At 49.2% G+C, this 20,000-nt stretch overlaps 1 protein-coding gene across 1 annotated transcript in view; it reads right to left on the reverse strand.

The window, feature by feature from the left end:
- npas3 (neuronal PAS domain protein 3) overlaps positions 1-20,000 on the reverse strand; it is a gene marked incomplete at both ends in the record, with an annotated part of 197,868 nt that overhangs the window by 1,308 nt on the left and 176,560 nt on the right. The window contains 4 exons of the mRNA XM_080012688.1: positions 1-251; positions 5,309-5,424; positions 5,624-5,771; positions 18,429-18,535. The exon at positions 1-251 is cut by the window's left edge and continues 1,308 nt beyond it. Of these exons, the coding sequence (XP_079868814.1) occupies positions 1-251; positions 5,309-5,424; positions 5,624-5,771; positions 18,429-18,535 (622 nt within the window). The remainder of the gene's footprint in view (positions 252-5,308; positions 5,425-5,623; positions 5,772-18,428; positions 18,536-20,000) is intronic.

Below are 20,000 nucleotides of genomic sequence, written 5' to 3' on the forward strand. Positions count from 1 at the left end.
TCCGCCCCCGGCCTCCTGTTCCTCCTCCACCTCCCCCTCCCCCTCGGAAGCTTCCAGACTGTCCTCGCTGTTCTGGCTCTCGGGGCTGTTGGAGCTCTCGCCCCCCTCCTCTTCCTCCTGACGCCTCATGTCCTGCGCAGAGGAAGGCTGCGATTGGCCGGACTGCTGCTGGCTCTTGCTGTCGGTCACCGGCTCCTCGCTGCGTTCTGATTGGTGGGCCGGCTTCCCATCTGACTTGGAGTGCTCATGGTCTGGGGGAGAGATTACAACCGTCGTATTTAGCCTGATTGATAGCTGAAGATTTGGGATGGATGGAGGAATGAAAGAAATGTGTCCTTTGCATTTTATCATCCAAACCACTTCTTGGGATCTGGCCAGTGCTTCAGGGCACCTGGACAAAACCCAAGTGAACATGCAAACTCCACACGGAAAGGGATGTGATGGATGGATGGAGGAATGGGTGAGGATGTAGGGATGGGTGGAGTAAAGAATAGATGCATAGATGGTTGGTTGAATGGACAGATAACTCAATATTGTACATAAACAAAGTATTATAATATTGTATATACCACACCAGGACAGTAAAAGGATTGGAAATTGAAATAAAACGGAAACTAAAATAAATCCTTTTCCTGTTTCCTGTTTCCTGTGCGGCTCTGCTGCTGTGTCTCATCCCAGCTACTGCACTGCACCAGGCCAACAGAGAGAGAGGGAGGACAGCGCTGCCCGGTCGGCATGTCTCTTGCTGGACACCCCCCTGCAGCCTTTCACCTCCCACCAACTGCTTCGTCACAAGAAAAAAGACCAAAACAAAACAATACCTGGACCTACGACTGGACCTACGACTGGACCTACGACTGGACCTACGACTGGACCTACGACTGGACCTATGACTGGCCAACGAATGGATCTATGACTGGACCAATGATTGGACCTGAACTGCTTCAAACACAGTTTTTATTAAATCTGTGGCGGCGATAGTGGCGCCGCCCCTAGCGGTCGCCTGCGCCGGCGCTCCGGTTACTTTCTTACTCTTTAGTATTTTTTTCCTTTTTTTATCACAATGTTCGCCAGAAAAACATCAACAATTAACTCATACGACCGTGATGCACTCATGGATATAAAAATTTCCCTAAACGAACAACTTTGGGACTTTTTATCCGTGGGAGCAGAGTGGCCGGCGGAAATCCTACGCGGGAACACTCGCAACAACAACTACAACAGAAATGGAGTCGCTGTTCCACGAGCCGGCCCACGGAGGAAGCACCGAGGTAAACGCGGCGGCATTCGGGTCAGAATGAGGACGCAACCTTACCGTCCACCTCTGCCAAGCATCCTTCTTGCTAACGTCCAGTCCCTGGAGAACAAGATGGATGAAATTCGAGCGAGGATTCAATTCCAGCGTGACACGAGGAACTGTTGCGTCCTCTGCCTGACGGAAACATGGCTGAACCCACTGGTGCCGGATGAAGCCATACGTCCAGCTGAGGCCTTCTCCGTGTTCCGCGGCGACAGAACGGCAGAGTCGGGGAAATCCAAAGGTGGAGGCGTCTGCCTAATGGTAAACAACCGCTGGTGTAACGCCAACAACACCAAATTCCTCTCCCACTCCTGCTCGCCGAACCTGGAACAGCTGACCATACTATGCCGTCCATTTTATCTCCCCCGGGAATTCAGCACGGTCATCATTACAGCCGTTTATATCCCACCGCAAGCGGACACCGACGCAGCTCTGTCGGTTCTGCACGATGTGTTGTGCGGATTTCAGAACAGACATCCCGACGCGGCTGTGGTGGTGACTGGGGACTTTAACAGGGCCAACCTGAAAAAAGTTCTGCCGAATTTCCACCAACACATCACGTGTGCCACCAGGGGAGACAGAACTCTGGACCATTGTTACACTCCTTACAAGAACGGATACAAGCCCGTCTCGCTCCCTGCTTTCGGGAAATCAGATCACGCCGCGATCTCGCTGCTTCCTGTTTACAGGCCTCTGATCGCGCGGGATCTGGTGATGACGAGGGAAGTGAAGCGGTGGACGGACCAATCAGAGGCTGCGCTTCAGGACGCTCTGACTGACGTAGACTGGGACATGTTCCGAGCGAGTTCAAGTGACGTCAGCGAGTTTACGGAGGTTGTAGTGAGTTTTGTGGCTACGCTCGCGGATGAAATCGTTCCCACGGTGAAAGTTCGGATATTTCCAAACCAGAAACCATGGGTTGATTAATCCATCTATCCTCTGAATGCTCGCACGGCCGCTTACAACGACGGTCTTGTATCTGGTAACATGGACAATTACAAAGTGGCGTCGTACAATCTGCGGAGGACGGTGAGGGACGCTAAACGGACGTACAGAGACACCGTGGAGCTGCAGATGGAGCGGGGGGACACAAGACGCTTGTGGGAGGGGCTGCGAACAATAACAAACTACAAGAGCAGCTCCTCCCCAGCCACGAGTGCGGACGCCTCCCTGGCCAACCAACTGAACTCCTTTTATGCGCGGTTCGAGTCTGGCAGCAGCACCGCTAGCTCGCCGGCTAATTGGAGTTACACCGCTGGGGATGAGCGCGCACTCTCAGTGTCCGTGCACGAGGTCAGGAGGGCTTTGATGCGGGTGAACACCAGGAAAGCTGCGGGTCCAGATGGCATATTTGGGCGAGTACTGAAGACCTGTGCTAACCAGCTAGCTCCGGTGTTCACCACAATATTCAACATCTCCCTGGCTGAATCAGTGGTCCCGTCCTGCTTCAAGAGGTCCACCGTCGTTCCTGTCCCGAAGATCGCCTCTCCAACCTGCCTGAATGACTACCGTCCGGTGGCCCTCACCTCGGTGGTCATGAAGTGTTTCGAGAGGCTGATTAAGGATTACATCTGCGCCTCCCTCCCCCGCACCTTGGACCCGTTGCAGTTCGCGTACCGGCAGAACAGATCCACGGATGACGCGGTCTCTCAGGTACTGCACACCACGCTCACGCACCTGGATGGCCAGAAGGGGGCCTATGTGAGAATGCTGTTCATTGATTATAGTTCAGCTTTCAACACCATAGTCCCCACCAGACTGGCTGTCAAGCTGATGGAGCTAGGATTGAATGGTCCGCTGTGCACCTGGATCCTAGACTTCCTCACAGGCCGCCCCCAGGTGGTCAAGGTGGGGAAGTACATGTCAAGCTCCCTCACCCTGAACACAGGATCCCCCCAGGGCTGCGTCCTCAGCCCCCTACTGTACTCCCTGTACACACACGACTGTGTGGCCAGGTCCAGCTCCAACACCATCATCAAGTTTGCTGACGACACCGTGGTCGTAGGCCTGATCACCGACTGCGATGAGAAGGCCTACCGCGAGGAGGTGGCTGACCTGTCACTCTGGTGCCAGGTCTACAGCCTCCACCTGAACGTCAGCAAAACCAAGGAGATGATTGTGGACTTTAGGCGTGGATCACAATCGAGGACGCACGCGCCCTTGTGGATTAATGGGACTTCTGTCGATAGGGTGAGCAGCTTCAGATATCTGGGAGTCCACATCACAGAGGACTTAACATGGACTGTTCATACAGACACTCTGGTGAGAAAGGCGAGGCAGCGTCTCTACCACCTCAGGCAGCTGAGGAAATTCTGGGTCTCGGTGAGGATCCTCAAGTCCTTCTACTCTGGAGCAGTGGAGAGCATCCTGACAGGCAACATCACTGCCTGGTTTGGGAACTGTACTGCCCAGGACAGGCGGGCCCTGCAGAGGGTGGTGTGTTCAGCTGAACGTACCACTGGAACTACCCTCCCCCCCTTGCAGGAGCTATACACCAGGAGGTGTAGTAGCAGAGCCCGTAGAATCATGAAGGATCCTCATCACCCCAACAACGGACTGTTCCAGCTGCTGCGGTCAGGCAAGCGCCTCCGCAGTCACGCAGCGAGAACAGAGAGACTGAGACGGAGTTTCTTCCCTCAAGCCATTAGAACTGTCAATGCTGACCTCACCAGGGGTCCTAACTGAGCCATGCACTAGGCTCCACTACCTACTGTATGTAGCATACTGTATCGCATACTGTATCACTGTTCAGGGTTGTTCGTGATGCCGTATTGCTGCGCCGTACTGTTGTATACTGTGCTGTATTATCCCAAACACTACCTCACACTATTCACATTCACATGCCACTTTAATTCACATGCCACTTTAAATGCACATATCTGTATATACATAGGCATATTCCCTCTATCTATTCCATTTTATTTCAATTCATTTTTATTGTATTTTATTCTATATATTTTTATCTTATTCTATAAGTATTCCACTTACTGTATTACGTTTTAGGAGTCAGTTAGTCGGTCTATTAGAAAGGAATTTTCTACTTTTTATTTTATTTTCTATTTTTTCCTAGGACATATTGTGTGCTATCACCGGGTGCGTTGCATTACATTTCACTGCATATATGTATGAAAGTATGTATATGTTTGTGACAAATAAAAAATCTTGAATCTTGAATCTTGAATCTTGAATCTGTGCCTTTTGTTGAGTTCCGCACAAAACAAATCTGATCTGATCAGATCTCACAGAAATTGAACAAATGCTAATTATTTTCTGCATAATCTCCATATGAGCACTATTATTGTTATTATTGTTATTATTGTTATCATGAGGAAAGCTGTTATTATTATAATGCCACCTTCATTTCTATACTGCTACCTCACCGAACTATAGATTTACATTTTATCGATAGTTCTGTCTATCTATAGTATATATATAAACATATACATAAGATGTATTTATACAATAAGGTCTTATCTTAAGTCTGATCTCATCTCATCCTAACCCCCCAGAGACCCCCAGAGCGTCTCCGCCTCACACATCTCCTCACTCTGGATGTGTTTCTCAAGCCTGAGCTCTTCATCCTGGCACCCAGAGGTGCCAGCACGCTGCTCCCTGCTCCTGGCACGGCAGTTGGCGTGGTTCTACCGCCAGCGCTCTGCCAGCGTGCCCTGCAGCAAGACAGCAGCTGGCACCCAGAGCTGCTCTCCTGCTTTTAAACCACCAACCACAACGTCACACTTTATACATCAACAAAATCAACTCTCTGCTTCTAAGTGCAACTTACAAGTGTGTGTGTGTGTGTGTGTGTGTGTGTGTGTGTGTGTGTCTCCACAGTTGTGTACATTGTTCTCCATCCTGGAACCCCACCCACGGTTCTGTACCACTACACGACATCTACATCCTGGTACTTCAGGAGTTCTGGGCTTTGAGATGACATCAGCAGAGCAGAACACAGGACAGACAGACAGGCAGACAGACAGACAGACAGACAGACAGACATGTTCCTACCAGAACTCTCCTTGGATTCAGAGTCGGAGTCTGAGCTCTCTGAGGACTCAGACGCTTTCTCCGGCAGATTGGGGAGCTGGGCGATGTCCATCGGCGTGTCCTTATACTCCAGGTTGCTATGGAGACGGCGAGGCAGATAGACATGCAGGAAGACAGAGAGACAGACGGACAAGCAAACAGAAAGACAGGAAGGTAGATTTCAGTCTTGGATATTTACGACAACATAAGATCCACAGTACATGACTCTGTGTGTGTCTGTAGGTGTGTGTTTTCTCGGTGTGTGTGTGTGTTGTGTCCCTGCAGGTGACCTCTGACCTCAGTACGTAGTTGACCCAGATGATGTTCTTGTCGCTGGCGTTCTTGGCGTTGATGGCGATGGTGGCGCTGGACTGGATCCAGACGTAACCTCCATTCTTCTGGATCCAGCGGTAATACTTTGTCACACACTGACCTTTATTCATCACTGGGAGAGGTGGAGAGGAGAGGTGGAGGAGAAGAGGCGTGAGGAAAGGAGGGTGGAGGGAGGAGGAGGAGGAGAAGAGAAGGAAGAAGAGGAGAAAGAAACAGGAGGAGAGGAATAAGGGGAGGAGGGTGGAGAAGGAGGAGAGGCATGAGGAGGGGGGGGGGAGAGTTTTGTTAATTGTTCAGAATTTCTTCTTGTTGAAAAAGTAATGTGACACATCAACCTGTTCATTAAAGCAGAGAGAGAGGAGTGGAGAAGGAAGGCCATAAAGAAAAGTAAAATGAGGAATGAAAAGAAAGAGATGGAACAGAAGACAAGAGGATGAGCCAACAGAGATGAAGGAGTGATGAGCTCAAGGTTGAATACAGAGAGAGAGAGTGATTGAGAGACGGAGAGAAAGAGACAGAGAGGAAGAGAGAATTGCAGCCGTCAGATGTCATGTGACAGCTGGCAGAGAGTCGCTCTGCTGCTGCCGCCATTAATCACACTGTGTGAGAGAGTGTGTGTGTGTGCATGTGTGTGTGAGAGTGTGTGTGTGTGCATGTGTGTGTGAGGGTGTGTGAATTTATGTGTGTGTGTGTGTGTGTGTGTGTGTGTGTGTGTGCAGAGACAGTAGACTAGTGAATATTTGTTTTAGCTTCTGAATACAGTGTCCATCAATATGTGCATAATGATATTTCCCACTGTTCTGTTTCCTCTGGATCAGCAGCGTCAGCACTTTGATGAAATCAATGGACAATATTGATTTATGATTTAAGACTAATTAATAACATTCCCTTATTTGAGGACAAATCGATCCTCAATCTGCAGAGAGCTTTCATTATGAGGTGAATTTTCACACAAATGTAAGGATGGTTCAATTTTTGAATCTGATTATTATTATTATTATTATTATTATTATTAATAATAATAATAATAATAATAATAATAAATTGATCTTAGTTTAAGAAAGCTGCTTGATGTATCAAGGATGTATTCTATTATTATATTGTATATACTGTATGTATTTAATGAAGTAATAAGACATTTTGGGATCAAGCATCAGGTTTTGCACAGATGTCGATTTATATGTTTTGAAAAGACAGAGATATGGAGGCCCCCCTGAGGGCCGGGGCAGCCATCTTTTAAAATGGCCGTCAAATAGGCACCAAACAGAGTGGAACGTTGTGGAAACAGGTTTTCTGGGTCCCCATGAAATTCAAAGTGAGGTCGGTCTGGTCACATCGGAGCAGAACATCACCTCCTCCTCTTTTAAAAAAAAAAAAGCTTTTTAAAGGCTTTTCACCTGAGAAAAGCACAAAATCCAAACGGAAGAGCCTCCGTCACTTCCAGGTCACAATTCCCCACCTTGTCTCCATGTCGGAGCCAGGGAGCGGCGGGACCCTCCGCCTTCCATTGCCTCTGTTCACTTTTCATCACTGACGTCTCCGGGTAAAGTCGCCTGGTCTCCGGTGGAGGGAGAACTTCGGGGTGGGGGTTTGGGGAAGCTCTTCCGGGTCCGAGCACAAGGTTTACGTTTGTTTGTTTTTGTGTTCATGCCGCGGGGGGTCTCAGCCGGTCGTGTGGTGTCGACGGTTCCATTTCCAACGCCGAGAAATGATATTTCACCCAAAGAAAATCCTCACAAGCGGCTTCAAGCAGGACCGTTGCGCTCTGGCGCAGTGCATGCCGGCCACCAGCAGGGGGCTCTGCAGGGCTGCGGCTCCCGGCCCGGGTTCCACCGAAATGCTGCGGAGCGAGCGTTGGCGATAAATTTGGCTAAATGAAGCCCTAAATGGTTTTCTCAACCGGTACGTATTGATATTAATCACAGGCCACTCAAACAGGAACACTGTGAACCCAGATCCTGTTCATCGGCTGAATCAAGAGTGAGCGATACAGGCAGAGAGAGAGAGAGACACGGACAGACAGACAGACAGACAGACAGACAGACAGACAGACAGACAGACAGACAGACAGACAGACAGACAGACAGTCAGTCAGTCAGTCAGACAGACAGACAGACGGAGTGGTTTCTGGTGAAATGGAGGGAACAGGCGGGGGGTTAAATGATATGAAAAGAGGCCAGTAATTAAAAACTATTAGTAACTAATAGCGTTGTTGGAGACCAAATCCCCAGGGCTGAAATAATCGACTTTGGTCCAACGGACGACGCTGATTGGTTCTTTATTTGTCTATTCATAGAGTTAGAGAGAGGGGGGAGGGAGGGAGGAGAGGGAGAGATGGAGAGGGAGGAAGGAAGAGAGGAGAGGGAGGATGGGAGAGAGAGAGAGGGAGAGGAGAGGGAGAGAAAGGGGAGAAGAGAGGGAGAGAGAGGGAGGGAGGAAGGAAGGAGAAGGAGGCTGAGAGAGAGAGATTGAGGGAGAGACAGAGAGAGGAGAAGAGAGGGAGGGAGGGGAGAGAGAGAGAGAGAGAGAGGAAAGGGAGGGAGGGAGGGAGGGAGGGAGAATCACTTGTTTGTGCGTGTTAAGGCAGAGATGTTGAGATCACGTCACCTTGAATGTGACCTTGCTTTGTTTGTACAGCAGAGTAAATAACGGAACAGTGCTCTCACACACACACACACACACACACACACACACACACACACACACACACACACACAGATTAACGTTGTCTGCCTGCCTGTCTGTCTGCCTGCCTGTCTGTCTATCTTATATGTCATAATGTACTTATTGGGTAATTATTACTTTGGAATATTTATACTTCAAATACAAATACAGAAAACATTTTCTCCTGTTTGGTGCTGCTGCTTTCCTGCTCCTGGTGGTTCCTCAGCGTTTGCTTCTGTTCGTCCTGAGCCGCTCTGCTCTGGACGACACATTTGAATCCATCTGCATTTCATGTCAGGAGTCGTTCATGGAGCATCCTTCCCTTCTCTTGACTGACACGCTGCAGGAGATCCCACCCAGGACCAGAGCGGCCGAGGCCACAGAAGAACCATTTTGGGTTCTGCAAAGAACCATTCAGAACAAGGTTCCTTTAAGAACCGTGTCTGAAGTCCTTCGCTCAGACGACACTGTGTTGTGGTTCTGTGTAGTTCTGTTGTTCTTCTCTGGACCCTGGACCACGGGAGCTGGGGGTAGCGCTGTGGTTCTGTCCTTTTAAAGAACCTGTGAAGAACTGTTATTTTCCACCACACCCTCCAAGTTCTGATAGTTCCCATGGTCCTGATGGTTCTCAGGGTTTCATGGTCCTGATGGTTCTCATGGTTTCATGGTCCTGATGGTTCTCATGGTTTCATGGTCCTGATGGTTCTGATGGTTTCATGGTTCTCATGGTCCTGATGGTTCTGATGGTTTCATGGTTTAATGGTTCTGATGGTTTCACTGTTCTCATGGTCCTGTGGTTCTGATGGTTCTGATGGTTTCATGGTCCTGATGGTTCGGATGGTTTCATGGTTCTCATGGTCCTGTGGTTCTGATGGTTCTCATGGGCCTGATGGTTCTGATGGTTCTCATGGTCCTGATGGTTCTGATGGTTTCAAGGTCCTGATGGTTCTCATGGGCCTGATGGTTCTGATGGTTTCAAGGTCCTGATGGTTCCTATGGTTCTGATGGTTTCATGTTTCTCATAGTCCTGTGGTTCTGATGGTTCTGATGGTTTCATCCTCCTGATGGTTCTCATGGTCCTGATGGTTTCAAGGTCCTGATGGTTCCTATGGTTCTGATGGTTTCATGTTTCTCATAGTCCTGTGGTTCTGATGGTTCTGATGGTTTCATCCTCCTGATGGTTCTCATGGTCCTGATGGTTCTGATGGTTTCAAAGTCCTGATGGTTCTGATGGTTCTCATGGGCCTGATGGTTCTGATGGGTTCATCGTCGTGATGGTTCTGATGGTTCCTATGGTTCTGATGGTTTCATGGTTCTCATGGTCCTGTGGTTCTCATGGTTTCATGGTTCTGATGGTTTCATGTTTCTCATGGTCCTGTGGTTCTGATGGTTTCATGGCTTCATGGTCCTGATGGTTCTGATGGTTTCATGTTTCTCATGGTCCTGTGGTTCTGATGGTTCTGATGGTTTCATGGTCCTGATGGTTCTGATGGTTTCATGGTTCTCGTGGTCCTGTGGTCCTGTGGTTCTGATGGTTCTGATGGTTCTGATGGTTCTGATGGTTTCATGGTCCTGATGGTCCTGATGGTTCTGATGGTTTCACGGTCCTGATGGTTCTGATGGTCCCGATGGTTCTGATGGTCCTGATGGTTCTGATGGTCCTGATGGTTCTTGATGGTTCTGATGGTCCTGATGGTTCTGATGGACCTGATGGTTCTGATGGTTTCATTGTTCTCATGGTCCTGTGGTTCTGATGGTTCTGATGGTTTCATGGTCCTGATGGTTTCATGGTTTCATGGCCCTGATGGTTCTGATGGGTTCATTGTTTCATGGTCCTGATGATTCCGATGGTTTCATGGTCCTGATGGTTCTGATGGTTTCAAAGTCCTGATGGTTCTGATGGTTCTCATGGGCCTGATGGTTCTGATGGGTTCATCGTCGTGATGGTTCTGATGGTTCCTATGGTTCTGATGGTGTCAGGGTTCTCATGGTCCTGTGGTTCTCATGGTTTCATGGTTCTGATGGTTTCATGTTTCTCATGGTCCTGTGGTTCTGATGGTTTCATGGCTTCATGGTCCTGATGGTTCTGATGGTTTCATGTTTCTCATGGTCCTGTGGTTCTGATGGTTCTGATGGTTTCATGGTCCTGATGGTTCTGATGGTTTCATGGTTCTCGTGGTCCTGTGGTCCTGTGGTTCTGATGGTTCTGATGGTTTCATGGTTTCATGGTCCTGATGGTCCTGATGGTTCTGATGGTTTCACGGTCCTGATGGTTCTGATGGTCCCGATGGTTCTGATGGTCCTGATGGTTCTGATGGTCCTGATGGTTCTTGATGGTTCTGATGGTCCTGATGGTTCTGATGGACCTGATGGTTCTGATGGTCCTGATGGTTCTGATGGTTTCATTGTTCTCATGGTCCTGTGGTTCTGATGGTTCTGATGGTTTCATGGTCATGATGGTTTCATGGTTTCATGGTCCTGATGGTTCTGATGGGTTCATTGTTTCATGGTCCTGATGATTCCGATGGTTTCATGGTCCTGATGGTTCTGATGGTTTCATGGTTCTCATGGTCCTGAGGTTCTGATGGTTTCATGGTCCGGATAGTTCTGATAGTCCTGATGGTCCTGATAGTCCTGATGGTTCTGATGGTTCTGATGGTCCTGATAGTCTTGATGGTTCTGATGGTTCTGATAGGCCTGATGGTTCTGATGGTCCTGATAGGCCTGATGGTTCTGATGGTCCTGATGGTCCTGATAGTCCTGATGGTTCTGATGGTTCTGATGGTTCTGATAGGCCTGATGGTTCTGATGGTCCTGATGGTCCTGATGGTTCTGATGGCCCTGATGGTCCTGATGGTTCTGATGGTTTCACAGTCCTGATGGTTCTGATGGTCCCGATGGTTCTGATGGTCCTGATGGTTCTGATGGTCTTGATGGTTCTTGATGGTTCTGATGGTCCTGATGGTTCTGATGGACCTGATGGTTCTGATGGTCCTGATGGTTCTGATGGTTTCATTGTTCTCATGGTCCTGTGGTTCTGATGGTTCTGATGGTTTCATGGTCCTGATGGTTTCATGGTTTCATGGTCCTGATGGTTCTGATGGGTTCATTGTTTCATGGTCCTGATGATTCCGATGGTTTCATGGTCCTGATGGTTCTGATGGTTTCAAAGTCCTGATGGTTCTGATGGTCCTGATGGTTCTGATGGTCTTGATGGTTCTTGATGGTTCTGATGGTCCTGATGGTTCTGATGGACCTGATGGTTCTGATGGTCCTGATGGTTCTGATGGTTTCATTGTTCTCATGGTCCTGTGGTTCTGATGGTTCTGATGGTTTCATGGTCCTGATGGTTTCATGGTTTCATGGTCCTGATGGTTCTGATGGGTTCATTGTTTCATGGTCCTGATGATTCCGATGGTTTCATGGTCCTGATGGTTCTGATGGTTTCATGGTTCTCATGGTCCTGAGGTTCTGATGGTTTCATGGTCCGGATAGTTCTGATAGTCCTGATGGTCCTGATAGTCCTGATGGTTCTGATGGTTCTGATGGTCCTGATAGTCTTGATGGTTCTGATGGTTCTGATAGTCCTGATGGTTCTGATGGTTCTGATGGTTCTGATAGGCCTGATGGTTCTGATGGTCCTGATAGGCCTGATGGTTCTGATGGTCCTGATGGTCCTGATAGGCCTGATGGTTCTGATGGTCCTGATGGTCCTGATAGTCCTGATGGTTCTGATGGTTCTGATGGTTCTGATAGGCCTGATGGTTCTGATGGTCCTGATGGTCCTGATGGTTCTGATGGCCCTGATGGTCCTGATGGTTCTGATGGTTTCACAGTCCTGATGGTTCTGATGGTCCCGATGGTTCTGATGGTCCTGATGGTTCTGATGGTCTTGATGGTTCTTGATGGTTCTGATGGTCCTGATGGTTCTGATGGACCTGATGGTTCTGATGGTCCTGATGGTTCTGATGGTTTCATTGTTCTCATGGTCCTGTGGTTCTGATGGTTCTGATGGTTTCATGGTCCTGATGGTTTCATGGTTTCATGGTCCTGATGGTTCTGATGGGTTCATTGTTTCATGGTCCTGATGATTCCGATGGTTTCATGGTCCTGATGGTTCTGATGGTTTCAAAGTCCTGATGGTTCTGATGGTCCTGATGGTTCTGATGGTCTTGATGGTTCTTGATGGTTCTGATGGTCCTGATGGTTCTGATGGACCTGATGGTTCTGATGGTCCTGATGGTTCTGATGGTTTCATTGTTCTCATGGTCCTGTGGTTCTGATGGTTCTGATGGTTTCATGGTCCTGATGGTTTCATGGTTTCATGGTCCTGATGGTTCTGATGGGTTCATTGTTTCATGGTCCTGATGATTCCGATGGTTTCATGGTCCTGATGGTTCTGATGGTTTCATGGTTCTCATGGTCCTGAGGTTCTGATGGTTTCATGGTCCGGATAGTTCTGATAGTCCTGATGGTCCTGATAGTCCTGATGGTTCTGATGGTTCTGATGGTCCTGATAGTCTTGATGGTTCTGATGGTTCTGATAGTCCTGATGGTTCTGATGGTTCTGATGGTTCTGATAGGCCTGATGGTTCTGATGGTCCTGATAGGCCTGATGGTTCTGATGGTCCTGATGGTCCTGATAGTCCTGATGGTTCTGATGGTTCTGATGGTTCTGATAGGCCTGATGGTTCTGATGGTTCTGATGGTCCTGATGGTCCTGATGGTCCTGATGGTCCTGATGGTTCTGATGGCCCTGATGGTCCTGATGGTTCTGATGGTTCTGATGGTCCTGATGGTCCTGATAGTCCTGATGGTTCTGATGGTTCTGATGGTTCTGATAGGCCTGATGGTTCTGATGGTCCTGATGGTCCTGATGGTCCTGATGGTTCTGATGGCCCTGATGGTCCTGATGGTTCTGATGGTTCTGATGGCCCTGATGGTCCTGATGGTTCTGATGGTTCTGATGGTCAGACTGGCTCAGCGTGGGGGGATGATCCAGACACTTTAAAAGAGAATCAAACTCCTTTAATCTGCAGCTCTGCTCGTCAAGCCCCAGGCAGAGCCCACAGCGCTGCCTGTCTGTCTGTCTGTCTGTCTGTCTGTCTGTGTGCAGGCCTGTCTGCCTGCCTGCCTGCCTGCCTGCCTGCCTGTCTGTCTGCCTACCTGCCTGTCTGTCTCTCTCCTTGTATCACTCACTCTTGATTCAGTCTGGACAGGAAGTGGAGAAAACCAGGAGCAGGTCTGAGGGACCAGAGTGAGAGTGAGTGAGTTCTCCTGGTTCACCTGACAGACAGACAGACAGACGGGCAGGCAGGCAGGCAGACGGGCAGGCAGGCAGGCAGACAGGCAGGCAGGCAGGCAGGCAGGCAGGCAGGCAGACAGACAGACAGACAGACAGACAGTCAGACATGCAGACATGCAGACAGACAGTTAGACGAACAGGTCACGGTGTAAAGCCCTTTATCACTCTGCAGGTTGTTTGTGTTTTCATGTCCAAACTCATGTTTGTCCCAAAAGGGTTCCTGTACTTTACTGCCCTGTGTGTGTGTGTGTGTGTGTGTGTGTGTGTGTGTTGCAGAGTGTGTGTGTGTGTGTGTGTTGCAGAGTGTGTGTTGTAGAGTGTGTGTGTGTGTGTGTGTGTTGTAGAGTGTGTGTGTGTGTGTGTTGCAGAGTGTGTGTGTGTGTGTGTGTGTTGTAGAGTGTGTGTGTGTGTGTGTGTGTGTTGTAGAGTGTGTGTGTTGTAGAGTGTGTGTGTGTGTGTGTGTGTGTTTGCGATCGTCCAGGGAGACAAATCCTCATAAAATGCCTGCAGGCGCTCGCTCTCTCTCGCTCTCTCTCTCTCCATCTGTCACCAGACTATCCCTCCTTCTACACTTTTTACAACCTCTCGCCCCCTCCCCCTCTCTCCCTCCTCCTCATCCCTCGCTCCTCTTCTCCGGCCGTGAAAAGGTTCTATTCTTCTTTTTCTATCGTTTCTCGAGATCCCTTCCTACCTTCCTACGCCCCTCCCGTTCTCTCACGCCATCCCTCTCTCATCCTCTTCTCCCTGACCATCTCATCTCTCTCTCTCTCTCTCTCTCTCACCGTGAGAGGGTGAATATCTCTTCTTCCGTCCGACAAACACTCAGATCTGCCTGTTCTATCTCTCCCCTCCTTTATCTCCCTCCTTCTTCCCTATGAAGATGATTGCTCGTCCTCTTCTCGTCTTTCAACATCAATCCCTTTCTCTCTCCTATTGTCTGTCCCTTTCTCTCTCACCCCGTCCCTCGCTCTTTGTGAAAAGCACAATAGCCTCTCCTCCTTTATCCCACCCCTCCACTCCCACGCTTCTTTTGTCTTCTCCTCCCCGCCCCCTCTCTTCTCTACCTCTCCTCCCGTTCTCTCTCCTCCTTTATTCCACCCTCCACTCCGACGCTTCTGCTCCTCTCCTCCCCGGTCATTCTTTCCTTTCCTCTCCCGTCTCCTCTCCACTTCTCCTTTCCTCTCCTCTGTCTTTTTGTCTGAGAACAACTTCCTCTCCTCCTCCCTCCCTCCCCCTCTCAGTGTTTAAAGGACGCTCTGGCAGGGTGATTGGTGCGTCTCGTGCCATCGAGCCTCGTCCCGCTCTTTAAAACTCACATCTCCGCTCCAAACATGAAGCCGATCGATGGATTCTCCCACTTCAAGCCCCGAGCGGTGCTCAACGTGAGGCCTGCGCTCCCGCAGAGAGGTCGCCGAGGTCGCTCTGCAGTCCCACTTTAAGCTGCTTTGAGGACTCCGGGGTTCAAATGAAAATCCTAGGGTTTTGAACTCTGTATAAACAACAGGAAGCGGTTGGAAGATCTGAAGGCATCAGAGCACGTTAATCCACAAGGCGGCCATGGTGACTTTAGAAAACCAGGCTGCGTTTCCCAGAATGCACCGCAGCCGGAATGCAGAGGCACCGTGTCCAAAACCTCCAGAGCCGTGTGAGTGGATCGGGCCTTTCAAAATAAAAGCACCAACAAAAGCGTTGTATCCTGCCACATTCATAACTTATGCATTCCATTTAACTACGACCCAACCGGTGTATTTCACTTCCTGCTTTCTGCCTCAGTTTTTCTCCAAACAGAGAATGGAGGCGTGGTTAATAACCGCATTACGTATTATCATCGCCATGCCAACCAGTGAAATTCTCACCAACACGGCCAGCGAGAGAGAGGTAGATGGTTGAGGATATTTTTACCCAGATTTCTGAGTAGGCGTGGCAGCCCGTACCACGACTGTTTTCTCAGGAACTTGAAATGAAGAAGTATTAAGAGGTGGCAACAATGCCTGTGGTGTTCGTCGCACTGCTGGCTCCCGGGCGTCTTGGGACGGCTCTTCTGTGTCCCTTCCCTGAGGGTCCCTGTTCAGGCGCCATTGTGGCAGTTCAGTCTGCCACACGCCAACCGAGCGGCGTTTTCAGAGCCCTCCGGCACAAAGACACGGAGCATGGAGTAGAAACATCACCAGTTTATTGTGGAGAGGCTCGATGGAACAAGCCTGGAGCGGGTGGACAAATGTCATGACAAGGACTCCTCCCGTGTGTGTGTGTGTGTGTGTGTGTGTGTGTGTGTGTGTGTGTGTGTGTGTGTGTGTGTGTGTGTGTGTGGGGATGGGGGTTTTACCTGTTGATGGTTAGACCAATCAACGAGCAACAGGTGTACAGCCCCACTGATCCTGGATTCCAATCACCTAGACCCAGGGCAGGTGTGGCTGCTCAAACCACACCATCCCCACACCACAGTGACTTCCACACAAATGAATTAGGAGTGAGAAATTCATTAGCGTATACATGTTCGTAACTAGTCAATTATTGGCAATAAAAATTACATTCATTTCATGAAAATCTTATCTTTATGTCAGTTAGATACCTACACGGCATTTCATGAAGTTTGTTTGAGATGCTTTTCTAAAACTTCACCAAGCTCCCGTTTCCAAGTGCTCTGCTGCCCTCCAATAAAGGACAGTAAAAAGAAGGACTCAAAATACAGTAAAATACAATTTTGGGAGGCAGCCTCTGACCCACAGACTATTAAACCTGACCGGACTAAACCGGACTGAAAATGGAGGATTCCAGAACAATCTCATCTCTCTTCATTCCGGCTTCAGGATGAAAAAAAAAAATCGAAAAAGAAGAAACGTGTTCCTGGCAGCGAGCGCTGACGACCCGTAACCATCCATTTTGTGAAATCCCTTCTTTCAGGAGAGGAATTAATTTGGAAAGCAGCGGAATCAGGGGCCAGCGGGGGTGAACAGAGGTGGCTGCATTAGACTACGCGCCGCTAAAACCAAGTCATTTACACCTCCTTTCCTCCTCCCTCGCTCCGCTCCCTGACCCGCCGTGCAACGCTGGGCCATAATCTGCTCTCGCTTTTCACCGCCGCTTTCTTCATTCTGCTCCCGCGACCCCCCGTCGCTGCGTTTGACCCCGCCAGGCCGCCATACTGCCACTTCCAGATTGCCACTCGGGCTGTGTGCAGCCTTCCAACTCCAGGCAGGTAATTGAAAAAGTTTTTCGGGGGCTTTTACGGGAGGAATATGCCAGTTTTATCTGATGATCGCAGTCACATTATTCAGAGTTCTACAGACAGACGGGGCTGCGGCTTCATTTGGTGAATTGATGAATCTGCTGCGCACGCACGCACACACACACACACACACACACACACACACACACACAGACGCACACACCCACACACGCACGCACGCACGCACACACACACACACACACACACACACACACACACACACACACAGACAGACGCACACACCCACACACACACACACACACACCCACGCACGCACGTACACACACACACACACACACACACACACACACACACACAGACATGCACGCACACACGCTTGTACATTTAGCGCTTGTTTAGGATCCAACGTGCAACATCCGTACGCTTCAGTGTAATCTGGGTGCAGCCTGCACATGGCACTGTGGACACACCTGTCCGTCTGATCGCCTCGCGGTAATGTTCTGCGGATCTGGATCTTTTGGTATAAACCGTGAAGCCGGGGCCACACGGCCCGATCGTGAACGACAATGAAAAGATTGAGCGTTGCACAATTACCAGCTGACATTTACAGGTTTTCAGTCTCTTCAGCGCACAATGCGAGAGGAGAGAGCCCGTGTGAGAGGAGCACCAGTCTACAGACAGGGAACAGAGCGACGGAGCTTTTAGGAACTTCCGCACTCTCCAGGATGTATCTCCCCGCGTGCGTCAGGATATCTTGCGATATCTTGACGCACAACAAGCACGGCAACAAGCACGGCAACAAGCATGGCAACAAGCACGGCAACAAAGATGGCTGCTGTTCAGCTCGCTACTGTGTTTGCTTGTGCGGCGAACCTGCAGTGCTGCGCAAAGCGAACAGAGCCGCTCCTCTAGTCAGGAAGTCGCCCACTTCCTGCTTTCTCTGGTTTCACCGTTGTACCGGCTCATCATCTCATTGGCTGTTGAAAATTGTGATTTGAGTGATTATGGAAAGACTCGCCCGATAAAATCAAACATTTGATTGAATCGTGACCTGGACGCTTTGGACAGATTTGAGTCTTTCACTTACACACATATCGATCACAGCTACCATTGTACAGCAAGACTACCCAGGACCACCAAATACCCTGAACTACCCTGGACCACCAAATACCCTGAACTACCCTGGACCACCAAATACCCTGAACCATGAGCAAATACCACCAGATACCCTGAACCACACCAAATACACTGACCACCAAATACCCTTGACCACTAAATACCCTGAACTACCCTGGACCACCAAATACCCTGAACTACCCTGGACTACCAAATACCCTGAACTACCCTGGACTACCTGAATACCCTGAACTACGCTGGACCACCAAATACCCTGAACTACCCTGGACCACCCTGGACCCTCACAACTCAACCCGATCTCAAATTGTTGCAAAATTAGCCTTGGAAATCACGTTACGTGGCCCTAGCCCTAGAGTCTACAATCATGTTTCTATTCAAATTGAGGGGAAATTTGAGCTGATGCTAGAAACTTCCCAATAACTAAAATGTGAAGGAGATGAGTTTTGCAGCTGGGAAGCAGGAAGCAGACTCACGGTCCAGGTGGCAGTGTCGGATCCCGTCCACGTCCTCCGCGTGGATGATCTGGTAGCAGCGCTTCCCCACGATGTCCACGGGCGTCAGGTCCATGTAGTCGCTGATCCTGCGATGCACATTAACAACAGCATCATCCTAAAGTCTGTTCTTCTTTGTAGAAGTGTTCGGTAAAAGCAACGTCACACAAGAGGTTGTGTGATACCAGGGGTCTCAAACTACAGGTCCGGGGGCCACATTCGGCCCCCAACACAATTTAAATATTGCTGGATCTGGCCTACACATTCCTTTGACAGTGACAACGCAATTTTACTACTTTACCTAATCTTCCTACTTATCTCATTTATTATTATTTTTTATCATAATGTGAAATTGTTGAGGTTTATCTTTAGAATATTATTCACAGCAGGGGTTCACAACCGTTTTAACAAATGGCGAGCAGAGCGATGCGCACCGACCCGGCGAGGGCCAACCCCACCCGCACCGCAGCCGCCCGCAAACGTTAAGCGGCAGACGGTACAGCGCGGGGGAGGGAAAGTAAATAATAGATAGATAAATGGATGTTAGATAAACACAATGCAATAAAAACACACTGTTTAAATTTGTTTTTGCGATTTGAGATCTGATGGGCACAGGCTCAACAGGGCTCCCTCGCCCGCCTTCTCACGGCCTGGACCGAACCCCTGATCCATAGAATATAACAATGGTGTTTTTATGATGATGTCTTTTTGTCGTCCAGACAGTTTCACACACTGATCTGCGTTTCAGAAACCAGGAGGCATCAAACTGTAACATCTTTATGATCATTTCAAACTGGGATCAGAGCGTCAGGCATTCAACATCCAAACAGCGCTGCAGACGCAATCAGGCCTTAAAAAAAGGCTTTAAATCCTACAAAATGCTGCAGAGGACAGAACAATTTTCTGGGTGGAGGTTTGGGTGGAGAGAGATAACGGGTCCCGCTGTTCTGTTCTGTTCTGTTCTTTAGAGAAGCTCCGCCCGGCGAGGAGCAGCACGGAGGGAAACCAGACGCCTCCTATCGCCACCGCTTTGAATCCCATCTCTCCCTCCCTGAAAAGCAATCTGTCTGCTATCGTCCCTCCGTCCGTTCCAAAGCACGAAGGGGTTATTTCTGATAGAGCGGTTAACTCTAAGTGAGCCTGATGCGTATCGCTCTTATCTGGGCGGAAGGGCGGAGGTTGCGGAGATAGATCCATCAGAAGACATTTCTCTGTTAAGGCGGAGGATTGGGACGCGGCTCCTCATGAATAAAACACCGCGACACAGGGCGTGACGCTTCCCTCTCTTTGGAGGCTCCGTCTCATTTCAGCGGCGGCCTCGTGTCGGACAAACCACACCAGGAACACGGACCGCGGCATTCATTCATATATGACTTATATAATAATAATATATGAATAATTGTTTGTTTGTTTCAAATAAATGCTTTGAATATGAAGAGCAATTAGAGGCACGATACTTTGTTCAGAACTGTTTGATGAGACATCTGACAGCACTGGAGGCTTCAAGGTAAGATAAGATAATAAAAATATATAAGATAAATATATAAGATAAGA

The sequence above is a fragment of the Zeus faber genome (genome assembly GCF_960531495.2).
Source record: "Zeus faber genome assembly, chromosome: 13".
Classification (NCBI taxonomy): Eukaryota; Metazoa; Chordata; class Actinopteri; order Zeiformes; family Zeidae; genus Zeus; species Zeus faber.